Below are 21,758 nucleotides of genomic sequence, written 5' to 3' on the forward strand. Positions count from 1 at the left end.
GCCTTGCCACAGTTGGTTCAGATTCCACTGCAGAGATAAAGGGTCAGAGACAGAATTTATTTCCCTGGGAAAAATTGTGAGTTAAAGTAGGGACTCAGCCTCCAAGTATCTATATAGCACCTTGGGGAAATGCTACAAGGACTTAAAGGTTGAGATAAATATATGAACTCCTGGAATTTTGATATAAAGTTAGAAACTGCAGTTTTCTAAAATTGAAGCAAACGAGAGCAAGTTAAAACCAATAAGCTTAGTTTTTGTTAAGGTAACCAATACCACTATCAGTAAAAATAAGCTGGGTTTTAAAAATATTACTAATAAGAGTAGGTATTCGTCTTCTCAATTACATTGCAGTGTATCTGGCATGAAATAATTGTATTTTTAATAGTAGATTTTTTTGTGAATAAATTAGCTAGTATGAATGTCGTCATTGTGGTAATGCTGTACACTGTTCAAATGAGAAAGTGCCCTGATTCTAAATGATTTGTATTTGTTTATATATTTACCATAACTTGATGTAAGCATTCTTTGAGATCATCCAGTTATTGTTTCCTACTTTATATGCAACAGAGAACCTTTAGGTTTGTAGTGTGGTTTCTAAGTGGTTCTGTTCACCAAAAGCGAAGAACTTAAATAGATTACCAATAACTCTTATGCCAAGTTTAGTTTCCATTATTAGTTAATATGTTGGCCAATATCTGACAAAATACAGTTCATTATTCATTTAGTTTTGAATCATCCCCGCAAAACCTACTCGTCCCTATGTGAATTGATATAGTTTAATTTCTGAACCTTCCAAACTAAGAACCAATTTCTAATTTCTTCTGTGAGATTCACTCTGAAGGAATGAGCCAGGTTATTGCTTTGCCATAGCCTATTAATTTGGGGTATTCTAGGGTTTGGTCACAGCTTTGATTTAGCTTTCAGTTAGTGACTAAACACTAAAGTAAGAGATTAGTAACTGGAATTGTGTCACAAGATCAGAGTAGAGCTAAGAGCAAAGGTAACACTGAGACAATCATCTCTTAGGATATTATATCTCCCAACTGTCTTAGATTATTAATACCAGGAGGAAAGAGAATTTAAAAAGCTACTTTCTGGCCTCTCTGTGATTTCAGAAGGGTGAACCAGAGCTTTTGTTTACCTTTGGATCTGTACTAAAAGCCTTATCAAGTAGAGAATACATAGTGAGGCAATGGGAAAATATTCACTCTTAAGCCTTATGTGGATGTGTATACTGGTAGAATCTCTATGCAGGACAATTTGGTAATATTATTCAAAATTGCATTTGAATGTATCTTTCAGCTCAGTAATTTCACATCTCAAAATATATCTTATAGGTAAATTTGCATACTATATAGGATTATTCACTTCAGCTCTGTTTGTAATGCAAAAGAGAATTTAACACTAGTTAACTACATTATAATATAGCCATAAAATGTAATACCATATAGTATTGATATACAGTCATAACCAATAGTAGGGGAACCCATTATACATAAATATATGGTAAAACAGCAAGTTTAAGAATAATATATATATTACCCTATATGTATAAAGAAAAAAATCAATAACTATATATAAATATTTGTGTATAGTTTTCTATTTTTATCCATATAACATCTGTAGAAGGTTATATAATACATTGCTAAAATTGGTGGCCTCTGGATGGCTGGTCACTAGTGGTAAAAGAAATACATGTTTTCTGGAAAAATGTGTTGTACTTTTGAATTTTGGACTATGTGAATATGTTATCCAAATTAAATTTAAAATATGTACTAAATTTTTTAAAAAGTAGTAAATACTTTTATATCCAGGCATTTTTGTGATCAAGTCTTATGATGTCCCCAATTCAAAAATGTATAATCTAAGCTCCGTAAATGTAGAAAGTAATAAATTAACTTGCTATTATATAGTGTTAACTTCCCAGTCTAGAATAAAGTGTCTGTCTACTTTTGTCAGCCAATTCTAAATTTTAGATTTTATAACTTGCAACTTCTCAATCATAGGGCTTATTCCCATACAGTTATGTGCTGTATAATTATAATACTGTATTTTTACTATACCTTTTCTATGTTTAGATATGGTTAGATACACAAATACCGTTGTGTTTCAGTTGCCTACAATATTCAGTACAGTAATATGCTGTACAGATTTGAAGCCTAAGAGCAATACACTAAACCATATTGCCTAGATGTGTAGTAGACTAAGCTATCTAGGTTTTTATACGTACACTCTATAACGTTTGTACAATGATAAAAGCATCTAATGACGTATTTCTTAGAATTTCTCTTCATCATTAAGCAACATATGACTATATGAGACATAATGCTTACATATTAGACATACTGTTTTGTGAAAACGTTTTGGCCACGTAGAACTGGATTATCAAGATACCAAAGACTCCCTTGGGACTTAGTGTATTTCTCTCCATTCCCTAGATTGACTCAGTGTTGGATTTGCTCCTAAGGATGTTCCATCTACTTGGTAACTTCAGTCAGTTCAGACAGAAACACATTCTTATGACCTCAGGCATATTAGCTGAATGAGAACATCTCCTTTTCAAAATTCCACAATTCCCAGATTTGAGCTCTATTTAAATAATGTGGCTTCTGTGCCATTTTGTGACTGGCAAGAAAGGTTGATGAGGCCTTGATTATATGCTCACATCTATTTTAAGGGTTTTGGACCAGCAGCATTCAAAGCAAATGGATTGAAAGTTTAGGAGAAATCACTCCCCAAAGGAAACCCAAAATGTTAACGCAGTGAAATTAACTGGATGCCAGGAAGTCAAAAACAGCAGCTATAAACTCTAAGAACATATTATAAAGAAAAAAAAGCTTGCATTTTCATTTGGAGAAAACAAGACCAGTAAAAGATGTAACCGGAATAGAAAAGGTTGTTGAACCAGACTAAAGTACAATGGGCTAGTCCAGATTTAGAGACTAAACTCAATTTCCTATTGCTCTTGTTTTGGTTTACTGCTAAAACAACAAACACTAAGGCATGGAATATGCACCACTTAGAGAATGAAGTAAGTGGAATCAGCCTTGTTCCTCTGAGAAGAATGCCTGTAATTGTGCCTGTCAGCACCCTGGATTGGAGGAGTCCAGGCCTCTTGGCTTCTTGCCTTTTGCAGGTATAACTAGTGAAGGACACACATTAGAGACTGAAAATCTACCTACTAATATGTATGTGTGTGTGTGTGTGTATATATATATGAGATGTTTTTCTGTGTCACAATTAGATACTCTATATTCCCTTTCTTACTAAGTTCTTGGGCCAACAGCAAGCCTAACCAGGTCTTGCCAATGGGAACAATCATAGCAAAACTTAAAGTCTAAGAGCAGGGAATTTTAATGTGTACTGAATACTTGTTGAATGGCTGAATGACTAAACGACTGAATTTTCACAGAAAATTGACATGTCTTAAAAAAGAAAGATATTTTTAAGAAAAATAGCCCATTTACACTATAGAAATAAAAATTATATGCTTTATCAGTAATAACACCATTGATTATTAAAGCAGCAATATACTAAACCATATGTATATATTTTCTGTGTAAATTTACAACTATGAGAATACATCCTCAAATTAGTTAACACATTTAAAAGGGGAAAATTTAATTTTATTAGGTCTAGAAAATCATTATAGAATTTACCCTAATGGCTTTAAAAAATTAAAATATTTCACTTACCCTTAAATCTTTTTGTGTACTCAGAAGATTTCAGCCCAATTGATCATGTTTCACTTCAAGAAATCCTTATCAATAAACTTTAATCCTGTAGGACAGATCCATTAATCATGCTTTCAGGGGAGGCATAATTAATGGATCTGTACTATGGAATTACAGCATTCAGTAAATATTAATAATGCAAATTCACTCTACCAAGCACCTTAACAGTACCCAAACAAATAGATCATTTTATATGGCTGAAGCTTTCCTTCAGCATTCCCATATGGAACATGAAAGTATGCAAAACAATTTAACATCAGCTTTTCTGGGAGAACTTAACAGAAGATTAAAGGTTCTCTGATGGAGAGATTTTGCATCTCAATAAAATGTTCTGTCAAAATTTATTTTGATGAAAGTTTTAAAAGCCCTGATAAAAACTCAGAGGCTATGAGTAAATGACTATTACGTATTACAACAATGAATAGCCTGGTTATATTGCTAATGAAGAATTTTTAAAATAAACTTCTAATTGGGGAATGGTTTTATATTTACAGAAAATATGCAGAGACAGTACAGATGAGTCCCATAAACTCCTGAGTTTCTCCTATTGTTATCATCCAACCTTGGCAGAGTACATTTCTCACAACTTAAAAAAAAACATTATTGGTACATTACTATTAACTCAACTGGTCAATGTATTTGGGTTTCAACAGTTTTCCTTAATGTCCTTTTTGTTATTCCCGAGTCACATTCAGGATACTTTATTACAGGGCTCCCCAACTTCCTGGCCACGAATCCGTGGCCAGGAGTTGTACTGCAGGAGGTGAGCGGAGGGCAAGTGAGCTAAGCTTCAGCTGTACTTACAGCTGCTCCGCATCATTGGCATTACCAAATGAGCTCCACCTGCCTTTCAGATCAGCTGCAGCATTAGAGTCCCTTAGGAGCGCTAACCCTATTGTGAACTACGCATGCAAGGTTTGAATGCTCCTTATGAGATTCTAATGCCTGATGATGTGTCACATTCTCCCATCCCTCTCAAGATGGGACATCTAGTTGCAGGAAAACAAGATCAGGGCTCCTACTGATTCTACATTATGGTGAGTTGTATAATTATTTCATGATATGTTACAATGTAATAATAATAGAAATAAAGTGCATAATAAATGTAATGTACTTGAATCATCCCTAAATCATCCCTCTCCCACTTTGTGGAAAATTGTTTTCCATGAAAACGGTCCCTCATGCCAAAAAGGTTGAGGACCACTGCTTTATTATTGTTGTTCGCCATGTCTTTGCTGTGAAAGTTTCTCACACTTTTCTTGTTAAACACTGATTAGGGTTTTGCAGAACATTTCTCAATTTAGATTTGTCTGATATTTTTCTCATGATTAGACTGTAGCCATTGGTTTGAGGGTAGAAGACCATAGATGTGAAGGATCCCTCTCTTCACATTATACAACGTTCATGCTGTCTACATGATCACTTGGCTGAGGTAGCGTGTGCTGGGTTTCTCCACTGTGAAGTTACGTTTTCCTTTTTTCACACATTACACTTTGGAAGAAAGTCATTCAGTGCAGCTTGAGGGTGGGAATAGGGTGTTAAGTTTCATCTCTTGAAGAGAACTATCTAAATGAATTATTTGGAATTCTTCTGAAAAAAAGATTTGTCTCGTCTCTCATTTGCTGATTTGGAATTTTTCTGAAAAAATGTGTCTCTTCTCCCGATTTATTTGCTCATTGTTTTAATACTTTTAGTTATACTTTGTAGTATGTTATTTATGTTGTTATTCGAATTGTTCCAGATTTGGCATTTGGAAGCTCTTTCGTGTTGACTTCTTTGTTCTTTGTCTCTTTAGCATACCCCTGTTCTTTTGTTTTTTGAGTACTTCCTTGCTTTATGGTACAAAAGGATGCTCCAGAATCATCTTGTGCATCTTGTGCATTTCTTGTCCCATCCTGGACTTGGAATCAGCCATTTCTCCTAGGAGCCCTGGTTTCTTTTTTAGAAAAAAAAACAAGATCTAGGCACTGGGTGTTAGTAAGGATATTTTATTCAATAAAATTAACACATTTTCCTCCAAATCAGAAGAAAAACATAATAAGGCTTATACAATAAAATATTTATAATACTTATAAAAGATTATCTCATTTTCATGGATTAAAAATTAACTCCCTAACTTATGAATCAGTTAACTATATTTCAAAAATGAATTTAAATTTTAAATTTTATATTGTTAGATACACACGGCTGACTTGGAAATTGTATGCACAGAACATTGATAGTACCAAATGACAAATGGTTTTTTAATTAATTGAGAGTTCTTCCTTTCTTCACATCAAAATAAAGAAGAGAATACTGTGTTTCCCAATGCTATTAAAACGAGTACACTATTGTATTTATCAATAGTAAGTATAATAGTAGCAGTTATGAGAAGATGTAACACTCAAAATGTCAACTTTATTTTCTGATTATTAATAGTGCCTCTTATTCTTCAGTTTCTCTGCTTTTTTAGTGACAGAATATTGAGTTTCAAAGCTCTCAACTATGTACTTTGCCCAATATCAATTAAGCAGTGTCCATTGAGCATGATCACATTTTCAAACTAAACATTTAAATCATTGTTTATAGTAACAGATGATATACCATTTTCCCAAATTTTTGTCTGAATTTAACTTGAGAAAAAAAGTTGCTATTAGTGTAACAAAAAATATTTTCTTTCATGCACATTATTTATTTTGAGGTAGACCAACTCTTAGGATTTGCAAGTCTTACTTTTCACTTGGGTTTTATTGTGGTTGTTGTTAATAAACTTTGTATACTTATTTTTTCTCATCAACAATGACTTCTATTAATTGACTTTAAGTTAGTACAAAGATAGGTGAGTTTGAAGATTTCAATGAGATCACTTATCTGCTTTTTCCAATTTATTGATAAATTGTCCTTGGTTATTCATGTATGTTTTAAGGAGCTATCACATAGGAGCTAAGAGAAGTTCTAGTCTTCCTCCTGCTGTTGTTTTCCTTTAGTATGGTGTCATTTTCATTTAGCCTGTGGATATCTGCTCTTCACCAATGCCGTATTGCAGATTTGAATATGATAAGGTGGCATGGTGTTTTGCAGAAACCTTTGTGTGCTTAGATCATAGTTTATTCCATTGAAATTTCTGAAGCAAAGGGTAGTATTTCCCATCTGTCTCTTGGGATTTTATTTAAAATAGATTTTTTGTTTGTTTGTTTGTTTAATGTTTGCTTGCTCATTCTTTTTGCTCAGGGCCAAAGATGAGTCCAATGGTAAGAGAACCAGTCTCTGAGGTAATAGAAACATTGTTTCTCTTGGTATTTCTATTCTCCTTCCCAACTAAATACTTCACTTCTCTCCTTCTCCTAATTATCTTCCTGGGAAGTTTCATAATAACCCACTCTGATGAGAGTCTTGAATATTACTTTAAACATTTCAGTACTATAGCAAAGCGTTCTTACCCTCCCTACAGATAATAAATCCATTTTTTAAGTTTATTATAATGATAGTGAAGACATGAGTAAATATAAGACTTTCATATAATGAGAAAGAGTGGTTAAAATATCTGAGATTACTTGTTAAAATTCAAATTAACCTATGAAAATCTTGTGCTAGAACACATGTAGTATAAGGATTATTTAATGTTTATTTTATACCAAGAAACTGGAAAAGCATCTTCAAAGAATAAATCTCTGATCCTGCTATCTTTTGCCCATATGTATTGAAGTGAAAGATTAGTAGAAGAAAACATAAGAGAGAATCCTTGAGAATGTGATTGATAGGCCAATATTTCTTAGGTAAAACACCAAAAGCACACACCACAAAAAGCAAGCTTAAAAAAAAAAAAACAAAACAAAAAAAAAAAACAAATAGTTTAGAAAACTTTGGCCCTTTTGAATATATGGTTAAGAAAATAAAAAGGTAAGCCACAAACTGTGTAAAAATATTTGTAATAAACATATATGACAGAGGATTTGTATCCAATAATCCAGTGATAAAAATTGGCAAAATATTTTAATACTCTTTGCAAATGAGATATGCTTATAGTTAATGAGCACATGAAATGATGCTTAACATCATTAGTAACCCATGGAAGAGAAAGTTAAAACCACAATGAGCTTCCACTGCGCACCCATAAAATGCCTAATTTTTTAAAAAAGACTGATACACCAATGTTTCCAAGACACAGTGCAAGTGGAAGTGCAAAATATTACAATCCTTTTGGAAAACAGTTGTCAGTTTCTTATAAAATTTACATAATACAGGATATAAATTTGCCAGAAGACCCAGATATATCATTGTCAAGTATTTACTAAAGATAAATTAAAACACATGTCCAAAAAAAGATATATATATGAATATTCAGCATGTTTTTTTCATTAGAGCCCCAAACAGGAAGCAACACAAATCCCATCAGTAAGTGAGTGGATAAGCAAATTTCTGTCCATCATGAAATACTACACAAAATTTTGAAATAATAGACTACTGAAATATGCACCAATATAACATAATGAATTTCAGAATCATTTTGCTGAGTGAAATAAGCCAGACCCAAAAGAATTCACTTCTATACACTTCTATTTATATGAAATTCTAGAGCAGCCCAAAGTAGACTAGTAACAGAAAGCACACCATTTTTCCTGGGAGCAGGGATGGGGATAGTTGAATACAGAGGCCCATGAGGGAACATTTTGAGGTGACGAAAATGTTCTGCATCTGATATTGGTGGTGGTTACATATATGGATATATATATATAGTTACTTATATTGATATATTTGGAATCTATCAAAAGCAGATGAAGCCATAATTCTGACAGAACATTTTTTGAAGAAAGTTGTGGATTAACAAAATCATCAGCTTTTAAAACATCAAATGTAACTTAAGTATTTCATTTAGATATTAAATTGTATCATTATTGCTGTTATTGAATGGAAGAGTAAATGGATTAAAATATGAAATATGGATAAGACTTATCTTCAAAAGGTTTACAATAGTATTTTATCTAAAAGAATAAGCAAATTGGAATGACACCTAAATTACAGATCACTGAAAAGCAAATGGGAAAACAGTAGGATAAGCGTGAAAATACTTTATGTATTTCTCAACTTGATAACTAAGTACAGTTTATCAGATGTTGTCATATGAGATGGATTTGTTTTTTTAAAATATTTATCTCAATATGTCCTCAGAACAGTAGAATTAAGGTGTCACACTTTAAGATTGATTTGAAAATTATAGCTAGAACACAATTTTCTCTTAGAATGACATTCAAAGAATCAGTGTTACATAACGTAAAATTTGGAGTCTGCTTTTTACTATCCTTTGAATTATACATTAATGTCTGGAAAGTTGTGGGAAACCTCAACCTTTAAAGAAGTTTACCATGAACCTTGACTTTGCACTCATGTTCTTATGAAAATTAAACCTTCATTGGAAAGACTGTGATCCAGGCTTTTCAATTTCTACAAATGAATGTCATCTATGTCTCCTAAATATATAATTTTTGAGGGTATGATACTTTAGTAAGCTATGCAGGCTGTCTATACTACAGGTAAATATCAGATAATTCAACTATGAATGAACTGTGTCCTGTCCCTTGCTTAAATTCTTGTGAGAAATCCAACTTTAAGAGAAGTAGCTCAAGAGTCTTTTTTCCGTGTTTTTCAGCATAAAGCTTCATTCATGTCTTATGTTAACATCCTGCGGTAATTAGTTAGCAAGACCAGCCTTGTTTCTCTATTATGTCATATAATCAGAGAGCGAGAGTCAGCAATTCATAATATTTCCTGGTTTTGATCAAATAAATGGTGTAGAACTCCGGAAAAATTTTGAAATTAAAGTCAGTAACTAACTCACCTCAATTATCTGGTGCATGTATTTTCCTACTTCCTTTAGTAAATTATTGTCCAATTTTTACCTAATTTCCCTCTTTAGACGTTTTTACTCAATGCACTGCCTTATATCAATTTCCAAAATAGGTGTGGTATGTGTTAAATTAACATTATGCTGAATATCTTGGTTCCTGTGTTTATAGTTCTTATCCTTGGTTTCTGGACTAGGGAGTCATAAGTAGTCCCAACTTAATGGATATGTAAAATATGTCCAGTTTATTGTGCATACGAATACAGTGAATTGAAAATAATCTTTGAATAGAAAGTTTCTAAGAATAAGTAACTGTGGTAGCACCTATGCTTTGAATGCGTTCTTTTGCTGAAACTTAAGTGAGTCAAACTTGTCTATTTATATCCTTATCTCACTTGAGGTGAATTCATTCTTTGGTTTTAATCTTCACTGCAAAATTTCTGTGGGTTTGCACATATATTTAGAAACCAAGCTGAAAATGTAGGTATATATTCTTTTCAATGTTTTATTTTCTTTTGTTTTATTTGCATATGGGAGAATCCCTCAGAGAGACTGTGTTAAGAATATAATAAAATGACTTCTGTTGCTACCTACTATTAGTATCTTTTTCTTGCTTTTAGAAAAGCAAATTAATGATGAACTTCTAACTGGTATCTCTTTTTTAGCCTAATCTCACATTAAGTAAGTTTTAATTTTTGTATTTTTAAAAGTCTAGAAAAACAGCCATTAGCAATAATCCAGGCATTCTCTTACATTTGTGTAAATCTTTTATTCTTACATTTTTGTTTAGCAGAATAAAAGAAAGGTAAAATGTCAGGGACTATGAATTTAGGAATTTAAAAAATTTAATATTTTTTCAGTTTGTAATTGTATATTGTGGCAGATTGGTTTACATAATGAAAAAATGGTTGCAATGATTTAGATCTTTATAGAAGAAAAACTGTAATACATGTCTGAAAATCAGTCTGAAATACATTGAAATAGCAACATAATGAATTATTACAGCTACAGTTTAATTTAAAAAAAGGTTAAATATTAATTAAGCAATGATGATAATAAATACCACCCTAACACAAAAAATGGCCATCATGTTTGATAAAATGCACTTAAAATATACATTGAGAGTGATAATTTGACTAATTTCCCAGATAATTGTTTCTATATAAGGAATGATTTATTATATACTTATGATTAAATCAACATTAAATTTGGTATTTTTACATTCATATTTTACTTATTTATTTATTTTAATTATTTATTATTTTTTCTAAATTATGAATAGTCAAAATGACTACAAAACAATCCTTATTTAATTCAATTTCACTGTCCTTGCAGAGTACGGACATGAGTCCAGCAAGCAGTACCACATCACTTCCTGTTAGTCCTCTTACCGAAGAGCCAGTGCCTTTCAAGGTAAAAAATAAACAAGAAAGCATTATTTATAAAAATTTTAGGATAATTAATAAATAGTTTAAAATAGTTTATGTGTAGATGGTGAAGTGAACTGCTTTAATCTTCAAAGCCCTGATTTCAAATCTTAAAATCATTTTTTCGTGTGTGTGTTCTATTGTCATTCTATTGCTAACTAAAGGTAAAGGTTTGGAATGAAAATTACTGCTTTATGGGACGATTGTTTGTCTTACATGTAAATGGTGGGGTTTTATTGTAATAGGTTGATTCACATGAGTTAGAGGTTTTACATATTTTGTTTATATTAATTATATTAATATAATTCATAGGGGTAGAAGGAAATATTCATCCCTCATCTAGTGGTTAAATTTTCATTAGCAATACTAGGTTACCAATAATTAATGATATAATCCTTTTAAAATAAGAGTCAAAATCAAGAGTTGAAATATGGAATCATTCCACCAAACGTATTGTATTTAATAAATATTCAAGTAAATATGAAAATAAGTATGTGGTATGACTGGTGGCATTTTTTTTCAGTTTGGGAGGCTATATACATAACAAATATGAAGTCTTGTTTTGTCACTTAAGATTAGATGTTTCCATTTAAGCCAAAGCTTGTAGATCAACTATTTTATGTTTTTACTGGGGTATTTAGATATTATTGGTATTATTATAAATAAAAACAATTCTCAAGAGCCTGAGGAAAAAACTTAAAATGTTGGGATGATGTACTTAAGTGCACTTATTTCAGTATAGTTTTGTTTAAAGACAGGTGCACATTTTAAGATTATTGCATTTATGATTGTAGTATTTTAACATACAATTATTATGTTTTTTTATTTTTCATATAAGGACTGTATCTTATTCAAGTTTATATTGCTTATACCTAGTACAGTTGCTGGCATGGATTTTCATATACTGAGTATTGCTGTCTTGTTGAAATGATAATTATAGAAGGCTATGAATTCAAATAAGAGTATTTACTTTTCTAGTTATGGATCCTTTTTTGCTTAATGAGAGTCAAATATTTTAGAAGTCCCTTTCTATACCTGCTAATTGTTAAATACGGAATGATATTCTGATTACATTATTTATTGAAACATTCTTTATTATTATACAGATAAATGAGAAAATAATACTAATACCACAAAGTTTGATGTTACCATTTTATGGTATGTGGAACAAATTTACCAAAGAAGCATATCTGTAACAAGATTTTGGTTGAATCCTCCAAACTTCACCAGAAACCATTTTTTCTTTTTAATATATTGACAATGATTACAGTCTTTGAAAATTAATGTATTTTTTAACAGAAGTTATAAAAGGTTAGACATATTTCAGAATCTGCTGACATAAAGCTAATATAAATACAATTATTTTAGTTAGTTTCTCTAACTGGTTCTGAGAGATCAATAGTTTTGGGGTAAATGCAAATTGTTCTAAGGAAATTAAAACTTCCAAGTTCTTATAATATATAATATTGTCTTTTGATGGACAACATATTTATAGTGACTTTTAATTTACTTCTTTTGTGAAAGGAGTATTGCCTATATCTTTTCAAAATATTTAACTACCTATAAAATTATCCCTCTAGTGTTTATAAGTATCTAAACTTAAAATTCAAAATTATGAACTAAAACTTTTTCTGCTGCTTTCATTTTTAGTTTATAAATTGCCATTATGTAAATGAGTAATGCAATACTCATTTAATGTTATATAAGCACAAAATATATAGAACTATTTTGAACAGAATCTTAAGAGTATAAAGCATTGTAATTTCAAGGATATGTTGAGAATTATATAACACATAGAAGACATTTAAGTTTTCTTGTAACCATATTCTGAAAAAGTCTGATATTATAATTCATATGTCTAAAACTTTTATTAAAATTATGATATTTGAATAGCTAGGTAACTAGAAAATAAAAGGTTGTCTTTTTCACCTATTCCCCATGGATGTGACATGATATTTCATGTTAGTGTTAGATTAATCCTCTTAACCTCTTAACTTACTTTTCTAAGATACGGTGATTTCAGCACTCAACCCCATCACAATCCACCCTAATATTAGAAGAGCAAAACTTCTTCTAATATTGGTGGGTGATTGAGGTATTTGACTTTCCTTTTTCTTCTGGGAAGTAATTAGATTACTAGAAGAAAGGTATTTCCTCCACTTTCTTGGTCAGTTTTGGAAGCACTCAGAACAGTTGGAGGAAGATATGTTGTTTTGGCTGGTATGTTTATCAAGGTGCATGTTTTTCTTTAAGCATTACCTTTAGAAAGACATTCAGATTAAGTTGATTTCAACCACATCGTTTGAAATAAAGACAAATGGTAATTTTTTTTATAAAAAATGAATACTTTCCCACTAATACCCATGCCTTTATTCTTGAATGTTAGATGAGAAATTGGCTATTGTTAAGAATGTACCATAGTAAGAGCTATTAAACTAAGTATGGAAGAAAACAAGATGGCATCCTAGGGACTATCCCAAGGTAGGTTAAACTTCAGAGATACATAAATTTAAAATGGTAATTCAGTCTTGTTGGAATCAAATGTTTATTTTTTCCAATATGGCAGCATTTTTCAACTTTGTTAATATATGAGCCCATTCTTTCAAGTAAATAAAAATGATCTGCACTGAAAGATAGTCTAAGCCCCACATACATACCCACTTCTCTATTCCCCCACACTATGGTTCAGTTCCTGCTAAACTCGTGTTTACTGTTTAAAAACCATTGCTAAAGTGGTTTGTTTGGTGTGGCTATCCTTTCAAAACTGAGGACATTTCACACAAAAATTCATCCAACTTTGTCTTAAACAATTGAAAAATCTGAAAACTTTGTGTATCTCATTGTAAATAGAACTACTTGACAAGAGATGAGAAGGCTTTCTCCATCTAGACAGAGCACATGAACTCCAGGTCACCACAGTCATCACCATTCCTACTATATTCATGCCAGGTGATGAATGCATTTGACTGTATTCCTGCATAGAAGATAGTGTATAATTCACAATCTTCCACATATACTACACATAATAAACTCCAGATTTCCTGGGCAGCCTCTTGGTACTGAGGAGTTTCTAGGATGCTTGGTTCTAAAAAGTTTCTTTTATAAGAAGTGTCAAATTCTTTTACCTTTATAAACTATTGTTATGAGCATCTATTTGGAAACAAAAGGCAAATTATAACCTCTAGTTTTTGTTGTTTTTTAATAGAATATTCAGCATTATATCAACTGTACATACATATGATCTGACACATGCCACTACATCATTATAGAAGAGCCAAAGGATAACCAATTTTGCTTAGGTAGGAACAAAATGTTATCAAACATCAACAACAGAATCATAAAAGTTCAAGATCATTAAAGCGAGACTTTGCTGTGATGAAAAACAGCGGATTGCTTAGCCAATAAGTTTTTTATAGTTTTCTGAGGAGTAAACCTGAACAAAATTGACGTTAATTTTAATGTGCTCATTCTATCCTTTTCTATCTTTTCCCTCTGGCATTCTCCCTAATTTCTTGCAAACATTGAATCACTTCCCATCTCATCTGCCTGCCATCTCCCTTTGTTAGCCGTGGTAAAATACACCACACCGAAGATGGCTTCAAACCACTACATTTTACTGTTCTTTAGTAGGATGACTCTTTCAATTTTTTTGTACATATGCAGTTATTAGCAGCCTGAATCCATTTCTGGAACTAACACTCTTGAAGTTAAAGCTGGCTCATTGTTTCTGACCCTCCATAAAAGTACAGTTTATCATGAGCCATGTTCTTCTTGCTAATCATGTTCATCAGTTTTTGAATTTATTTGTACTTTAATGAAGCATGGTGGCTACATTTTAGTCTTTTTTCCTACTTAATGTTTTTTGATTAGATATGTTAGGAAATCATCTTATCCTACTGTACTGTATTACATTTATCCTGTGATAAATTCAGCAGGAAATTAAAAAAAAAAAACACTTCTATTGTTCTTTGGACTTCTGAAGACTTTTGTGCTTCAAAAGTGCAAAAAGGCATTGAGGAATACCCTCCATTCACCAATCCTTGATCAAAATTTAAAACAAACAAATGTAATTCAGTGCATTTCTTGGCCAATTGACTACTGCTTCCCTGGAATGTTTGCATTCCTGGAATGCCTAGTGGGATTGTCACAGTACCTAGAATGCACAATGGCACCACCCTCTCCGAGGTATGGCCACAGTCCCGAGGAACTGACAGTGTGGCACTTGCTTCTTTCCTGGGTCTCTTCTTATGAAATCCAAGGTTCTCTGACTTCTTTTCTTCATCCCTAGTTATTACTCTTTAGTCTAAAGAAACTCCAAGCTTCCCTCAGAGATGTTCCTTCTCTCCTTAAATGCACTGGAAAAGCAATAACAAGAATAAGAACAAGAAAAAACTCTTTGTTGTACTTTTTAGGAATAGAATTGTGTCTGAAGATTCTTCTGCCATGACATAAACCTAAGTTTAATATGCACAGAGCCACTTTGCTTAAGCAGAGGATGGAAAGGAGGAAGCAGAGAAATAAATTAATAAATTGTTTCAATTTTTTTTTTTTTTTTTTTGGTAGGCTGGGTGTAATGGCTCACCCCTCTAATTCCCGCACTTGGGGAAGTTGAGGTAGGAGGTTCGCTTAAGCTCAGAAATTTGAGCCCAACCTTAGCAACATAGGGAGACCCTATCCCTATTATTTAAAAACGTGTATTCTACCATGAAATACTGGTATGTTAAGCAATAAAAATGATGCTTAACTTTACGTGACCATAGAGCCTAGATTCAAGAATTAGTAGTATGTAGTAACACACAGTTTGCTCCCTATTGTATAAAATAAAATGTGTAGAAAAAAGATGGAGTAAATATAGAATTATCAATCTTCAACTCTGGATGGATCATACTGTTTTAAGAAAAAATTTCTGTAGTTTCTGTAATGACCACTTATTTCTATTTTTAAAGCAATGTTTATTTTTAATAAAGCAGAAAAGAGAATTGGGGGCATTAGAAGCAATGTAGTCTAATTAGGAGACTGCCTGGGATGATTGAACCCCAGTTTTGCCACTTTCTAGCTATATGAGACCTTGAGCCAGTTATTTTGTGTCCAAATATCTTATTTATAAATAATAACAGCAATTACTTCTTAATTACGTTCTTATAAGGTTAAGTTAATAAATGCAAAGTGTCTACAATAGCACATAGTAACCCATATGTAAGTGTTGATTATTATTTTTATGTATGCAAGATCTCCAAGTTCAATGCAAGAAAGTCTTATAAATAATGTAAGGCAGAAATTTTGCCACTGAACCCCTACTACCTTATTTTCAAATATGAAAGAAATATATTTTAAACATAAATTATTTACTTTGATGAAGATTCAAGTTTAACATTTATTTCTACAAGTCGTGCTATTTATTTTATACCCTTGAGTATTCAGTTGAGCTCACATATCAGATTCCTCTTACGAAAAATGATTAATGGAAATGTTCCTTAATTTTGAGAAGGAGTAGATATAATGAATTTGTCTTGAGGGAAAACTGGTGAATATAATGGGACACTACTTGGAAAAAAATACATAATAGTTTCTGTAGCAATAAGAACATATATATATATATTGGCCGGGCGTGGTCACTCATGGCTGTAATCCCAGCACTTTGGGAGGCTGAAGCGGGTGGATCAGGAGATCAGGAGATCAGGAGATCGAGACCATCCTGGCTCACACGGTGAAATCCCATCTCTACTAAAAATTCAGAAAATTAGCCGGGCGTGGTGGCGGGCACCTGTAGTCCCAGTTCCTTGGGAGGCTGAGGCAGGAGAATTGTGTGAACCCAGGAGGCGGAGCTTGCAGTGGGCGCGGATCGCGCCACTGCACTCCAGCCTGGGCGACAGAGTGAGATTCCATCTCAAAAAAAAAAAAAAAAAAAAAAAAAAATGAACATATGATATCTCTTTATCAGAAATACACCATAGCAATTTTTTCTTTTGTTATCCAAACCTCCACGGTAACGTAACCTGGTAACCTCCTAAAAGCATACCTTCCAGTGAAGGAGTGTTATTTAACCACTTTAGAATACTGGGGAAACACTCGTTGTGAACAAAGCGCTGCTGCTGTTTTACTTGTTTATATGTTATAAAATCAACATAGTGAGTAGTTGCAATTTATTTTGTCTAAATATATCATTATATAAAAGAACACATTTGGAGACTCTAAAAGAGATCAAATTTTGGCATGACCTTCACAACATCGTCTGTTGTGTATCCTGCATAGATTTATTTTTATGTGTGTATGAGAGAGTTTTATTGTTCCTTTTCATTTATTGAATGTAATGATCTCTCTTAGTATTAGAAATCGCTTTTTTTAAATATCCCTGGAAGAGCCCACTATGGTATATTTCTGCATTTCTGATAATTTTTTACTAAGTCATCTATGCATTCAAGAATTTGTTAATGAATCAATTTATCAAGTACCTACCATGTTCTTAGTAATACTCTAAGGCATTGGTATTTTGATGTCAACAACACGGACTAAATCCCTGCATTAATGGTGTTTGGGTTCTTGGGAGAAGAAATAGACAACCAGCAAACATATATATATAAAATGTCAGGTAATGTGATAAATGTTATGATGAAAAGTAAAGCGGAATATGAAGGATAGAAAGTGGCACTGGAGTGAGCTGGTGTTTCAAAAAGGATGGCCAAGGAAGGCCACTTTGATTATGGAACATTTTAGTATAGACCATAATAAAGAAAGGGAGAAAGGCACTCATGTTTTTATGGGAAGAAACCTGAGAATAACAACTGCAAAAGCAAGAGAATACTCGGTCTTTTCAGGAATGGAAGATACTGTGTTTCGAGTAGAATAAATGAAGAGACAGGTAATACGAGTTTAGGTCACAGAGAAATCTTATCATAAAAGGTCTAGTATGTCATGATAAATTCTTAAGATCTTATTTCACATATGATGAAAAGCCATTGGAGTGTTTGTCGAAAAAAAGAATGACATAATCAGACTATTGTTAAACTATTGCTTTGGTTTCTGTGTAGATACAGGCATTACTGGACATGGTAGAAGAAGGAATTCAAGGCTTCTATAGTTGAAAGATTATGATGGCTTAAACTGGAGTGGTAAAAGTTGAGGGGATAAGAATTGATTGAATATTGAGTATATTTTGAATGTTGGGTCAGCAGAATTTGTTAATATATTGTATGTAGAATATCCTAAAAGAACAAAGTCAAAGATAATTTGTGATACTAATTTTTTAATGTTTTCCTATTTTTACCGTTTAGGTAACTTTCTGATGTTACAAATAAATAGATAGCATGATACAGAGATTAGTAAAATCTTATTTGTTTGGTTGGCTTAATTGTGTTAGTAGTGAGGCGGTAATTGTGAAATGGCAGATGATGTTGGTTTTGCAAGGGCTAATATTCAGTCCTACAAGTAATACTAATTTCTGGTAATATATTTTATTTGTCAGATAACTGAAAGCACGTAGGTAAAACTAAACATAATTTGGGATGGATGCTGATGAATCAATAATTATGGTATAGAAATATGATTCATTAATATATAGGGGAAGAAATAAGCAGGCAAAAAAATTATTTGAGGGATAGCTGATGAATTTTGAATATAAAACCATGCAATAGGTATATATTTAAGGAATCAATGTGTTTTATAAAAATAATTTTAAGTAAACATGGCATCATTGTGGTTCTCTAATGGGAATAAATTTTAAGAGGGATCTATTATTTATACTATGTATATTTAAAGCAATTACTTTTGATTAATGTAATACAAAATGATAGTTACACTCATGTAATTCCAAGTAATAAACCATCTCAAAACCTGTCAGTCTAAAATAATAATTTATTGTTGTTGTTTATGATTCTGTAGGTCGACCGGACTCATCTGGGCAGTTCTTATGTAGGGTTTTAAAGTGGGTACAGTTAGACTGAGGTGGAGAATGAGGTCGTCTGAAGACTCAAGTGAGGTAGACTCCCAGGATAATTCCTTTATTCACAAGTCTGGTGCTGGGCTGGAAACACTGTACCTACTGGAATTTCTCTCTCTCTCTCTCTGTCTCTCTCTCTCACACACACACACACACACGCACACACACACACACACACACACACACACACACACTGCTCTATTCTACTTCTGCCTCCTTCTTTCTGTCCTCAGCCTCTCCATGGACTAGCTTGAGCTTTCTCACAGTATGCTGGTTTTGGATAATTAGACTTGTTTTATGATATCTGGCTTCCCCTAGGGTGCATGTTCCAGAGGAAAAGAAAGGGAAACATGACAGTCTAATTAGGACTAGACCAGAAATACACAGCTTCACCTCCACATCTTTCTATTGATTTAGCAGTTCCAGGGTGTGTTGACGGTCCCTAAGACTACCCCTACATTCAGAGATTTGTAAGAAGACACGGAATTCAACAAAGATCACACTCTCCTCTACCAGCAATGTAAATACAGGACATGTATATAATGTTTCTGCCCAGTAAAGGCTGTTAGCCAACTCAGCACCAAAGGATTTTACTGGGGGCTTATTATGTAGGAACCCTGTACCTAGGTATATATCAATATTCTAAACTCCCAGAAGCAATCAGGTATTTAATGTAAACAATATTGTACAAATATTGTTTGTACAAACTACTTAGGGACAGTGAGCCAATCTTACCATTTATGGAAATCTTTATATGCACGTAGGACTCTGGTTACCAGTCAGTCAAGTTCTTATATACCAACCAGTGGCTAATCTTGCAAGTGGGCCTTTCTAAGCACTGTATATTAATTTGTTCTCTATCTCCATCAGTTTAATTATTATAATATTTAGCTCCCATAAATAAGTAAGAACATGTATAATTTGTCTTACTTTCCTTGGCATATCTCACTTAACATAATGACCTCAGGCTCCATCCATGTTGTTACAAATGATAGCATCTAATTCTTTTTTATGGCTGAATAGTATTCATTGTGTATATGTATCACATTTTCTTAATCCATTCATTTGTTGATAGTCACTTGGATTACTTACTAATCTTGACTGCTATGAATAGTGCTACAATAAACATGGGAGTGCAGATATCTCTTCAATATACTAATTTCCCTTCTTTGGGGAATATATCTAGCTGTGGGATTGATAGATCAAACTGTACATCTATTTTTAGTTTTGTGAGGAACCTCCAAGCTGTACTGCATAGTAGTTGTACAAATTTCCATTCCCACCAACAGTGTATGAAGGTTCCCTTCTCTTCACTCCCCCAAGCATTTGTTATTTTGCCTGCCTTTTGGATAAACACCATTTTAACAAGGATGAGATGATATCTCATTGTAGTTTTGATTTGCATTTCTCTGATGATTAGTGATGTTGAGCACCATTTGATATATGTGTTTCCTATTTGTATGTATTCTTTAGAGAAATGTCTATTCAGATATTTTGGCCATTTTTCAATTGCATTGTTAATTTTTTTTTTTTTTCCTATAGAGTTGTTTGAGCTCCTGATTTATTCTGATGTTAATTCCTTGTTCAATGGATAGTTTTCAGACATTTTCTCCTATTCTGTGAGTTTGTCTTCACTTTATTGTTTCCTTTGTTGTGCAAAAGCTTTTTAACTTGATGTGATCTCATCCAATTTTGCTTTGGTTGACTGTGGTTTAGGGGTATTAATTAAGAAATCCTTGTCTAGTCCATGGTCTTGGAGAGTTTCCCCAGTGTTTTCTTTTAGTACTTTGATAGCTAGGTCTTAGATTTAAGTCATTAATCCAATGTTTCTCTGTTGATTTTCTTTCTGGATGATCTGTCGAATGCTGAATGTGGGATGTTGAAGTCCCCAAGTATTATTGTATTGGAGTTAATCTCTCTCTTTAGCTCTAATAATATTTACTTTATAAATCTGGGTGCTCTTGTATTGGGTATGTATATACTTACAGTTGTATCCTCTCGCTGAATTGACCTCTTTATCATTATATAATGACCTTCTTTGTGTCTTTCTATATTTTTTGTCTTGAAATCTACTTTTTTCTGATATAAGTATAGCTAGTCCTGCTCTTGTTTGCATTTGCAAGGAATGTATTTTTCCATCCCTTTATTTTCAGTCTATATTTGTTTTTACAGGTAAAGTGTATTTCTTGTATGAAACAGATTATTAGGTCATTTTTTTTATCCATTCAGCTACTCTATGACTTTCAATTGGAGAGTTTATTTCATTTACATTCATTTACAACATAAACAATGTTATTAATAAGTAAGTACTTACTCCTACTTACTCCTATTTTGTTTTCTGGTTATTTTTTCCTTCTTTCCTCCCTTGCTGTTTTCTTTTGTGTGAAGGTAATTTTCTCTGGTGGTATGTTCTGATTTCTTGCTTTTTATTTTTCTTTATCTGCTGTGGGTTTTTTGATATGAGGTTACCATGAGACTTGCAAGTAACAACTTATAACCCATTTTTTTAAACAATAGATTTAAAATGCAATGACAACATGGATTGCATGAACAAACAAGTACAGAGAAAACTATTAAAAATCCTACACTTTAACTTCATCCTCCAACTTTTTAACTTTTTACTGTGTCTATTTATATTTTATACTATGTCTTGAAAAGTTGTTTTAGTTATTTTTGTTACATTCATCTTTTAGTTTTTCTACCCAAGATATGAGTAGTTTACATACCATAGTTATGGTGTTATGATATTCTGTGTTTTTCTGTGTACTTACTATTACCAGTGAGTTTTGTAACTTCAGGTGATTTCTTATTGCTCATTAACATCCTTTTCTTTCAGATTG

General features: G+C 32.5%; 1 protein-coding gene across 7 annotated transcripts in view; it reads left to right on the top strand.

Annotated features, from left to right (window-relative positions):
* The window catches only part of CCSER1 (coiled-coil serine rich protein 1), a 1,444,871-nt gene that overhangs the window by 559,192 nt on the left and 863,921 nt on the right, over positions 1-21,758 (top strand). For 5 of the 7 annotated variants that reach the window (XM_005555429.5, XM_045393365.2, XM_065545240.2 and 2 more), the window contains exon 7: positions 10,891-10,968. The exons of the other annotated variants lie outside the window; for them this stretch is intronic. In XM_005555429.5, the coding sequence (XP_005555486.3) occupies positions 10,891-10,968 (78 nt within the window). The remainder of the gene's footprint in view (positions 1-10,890; positions 10,969-21,758) is intronic. 7 annotated transcript variants of the gene reach the window in all.

The sequence above is a fragment of the Macaca fascicularis genome, chromosome 5, assembly GCF_037993035.2.
Source record: "Macaca fascicularis isolate 582-1 chromosome 5, T2T-MFA8v1.1".
In the NCBI taxonomy this organism is placed as follows: Eukaryota; Metazoa; Chordata; class Mammalia; order Primates; family Cercopithecidae; genus Macaca; species Macaca fascicularis.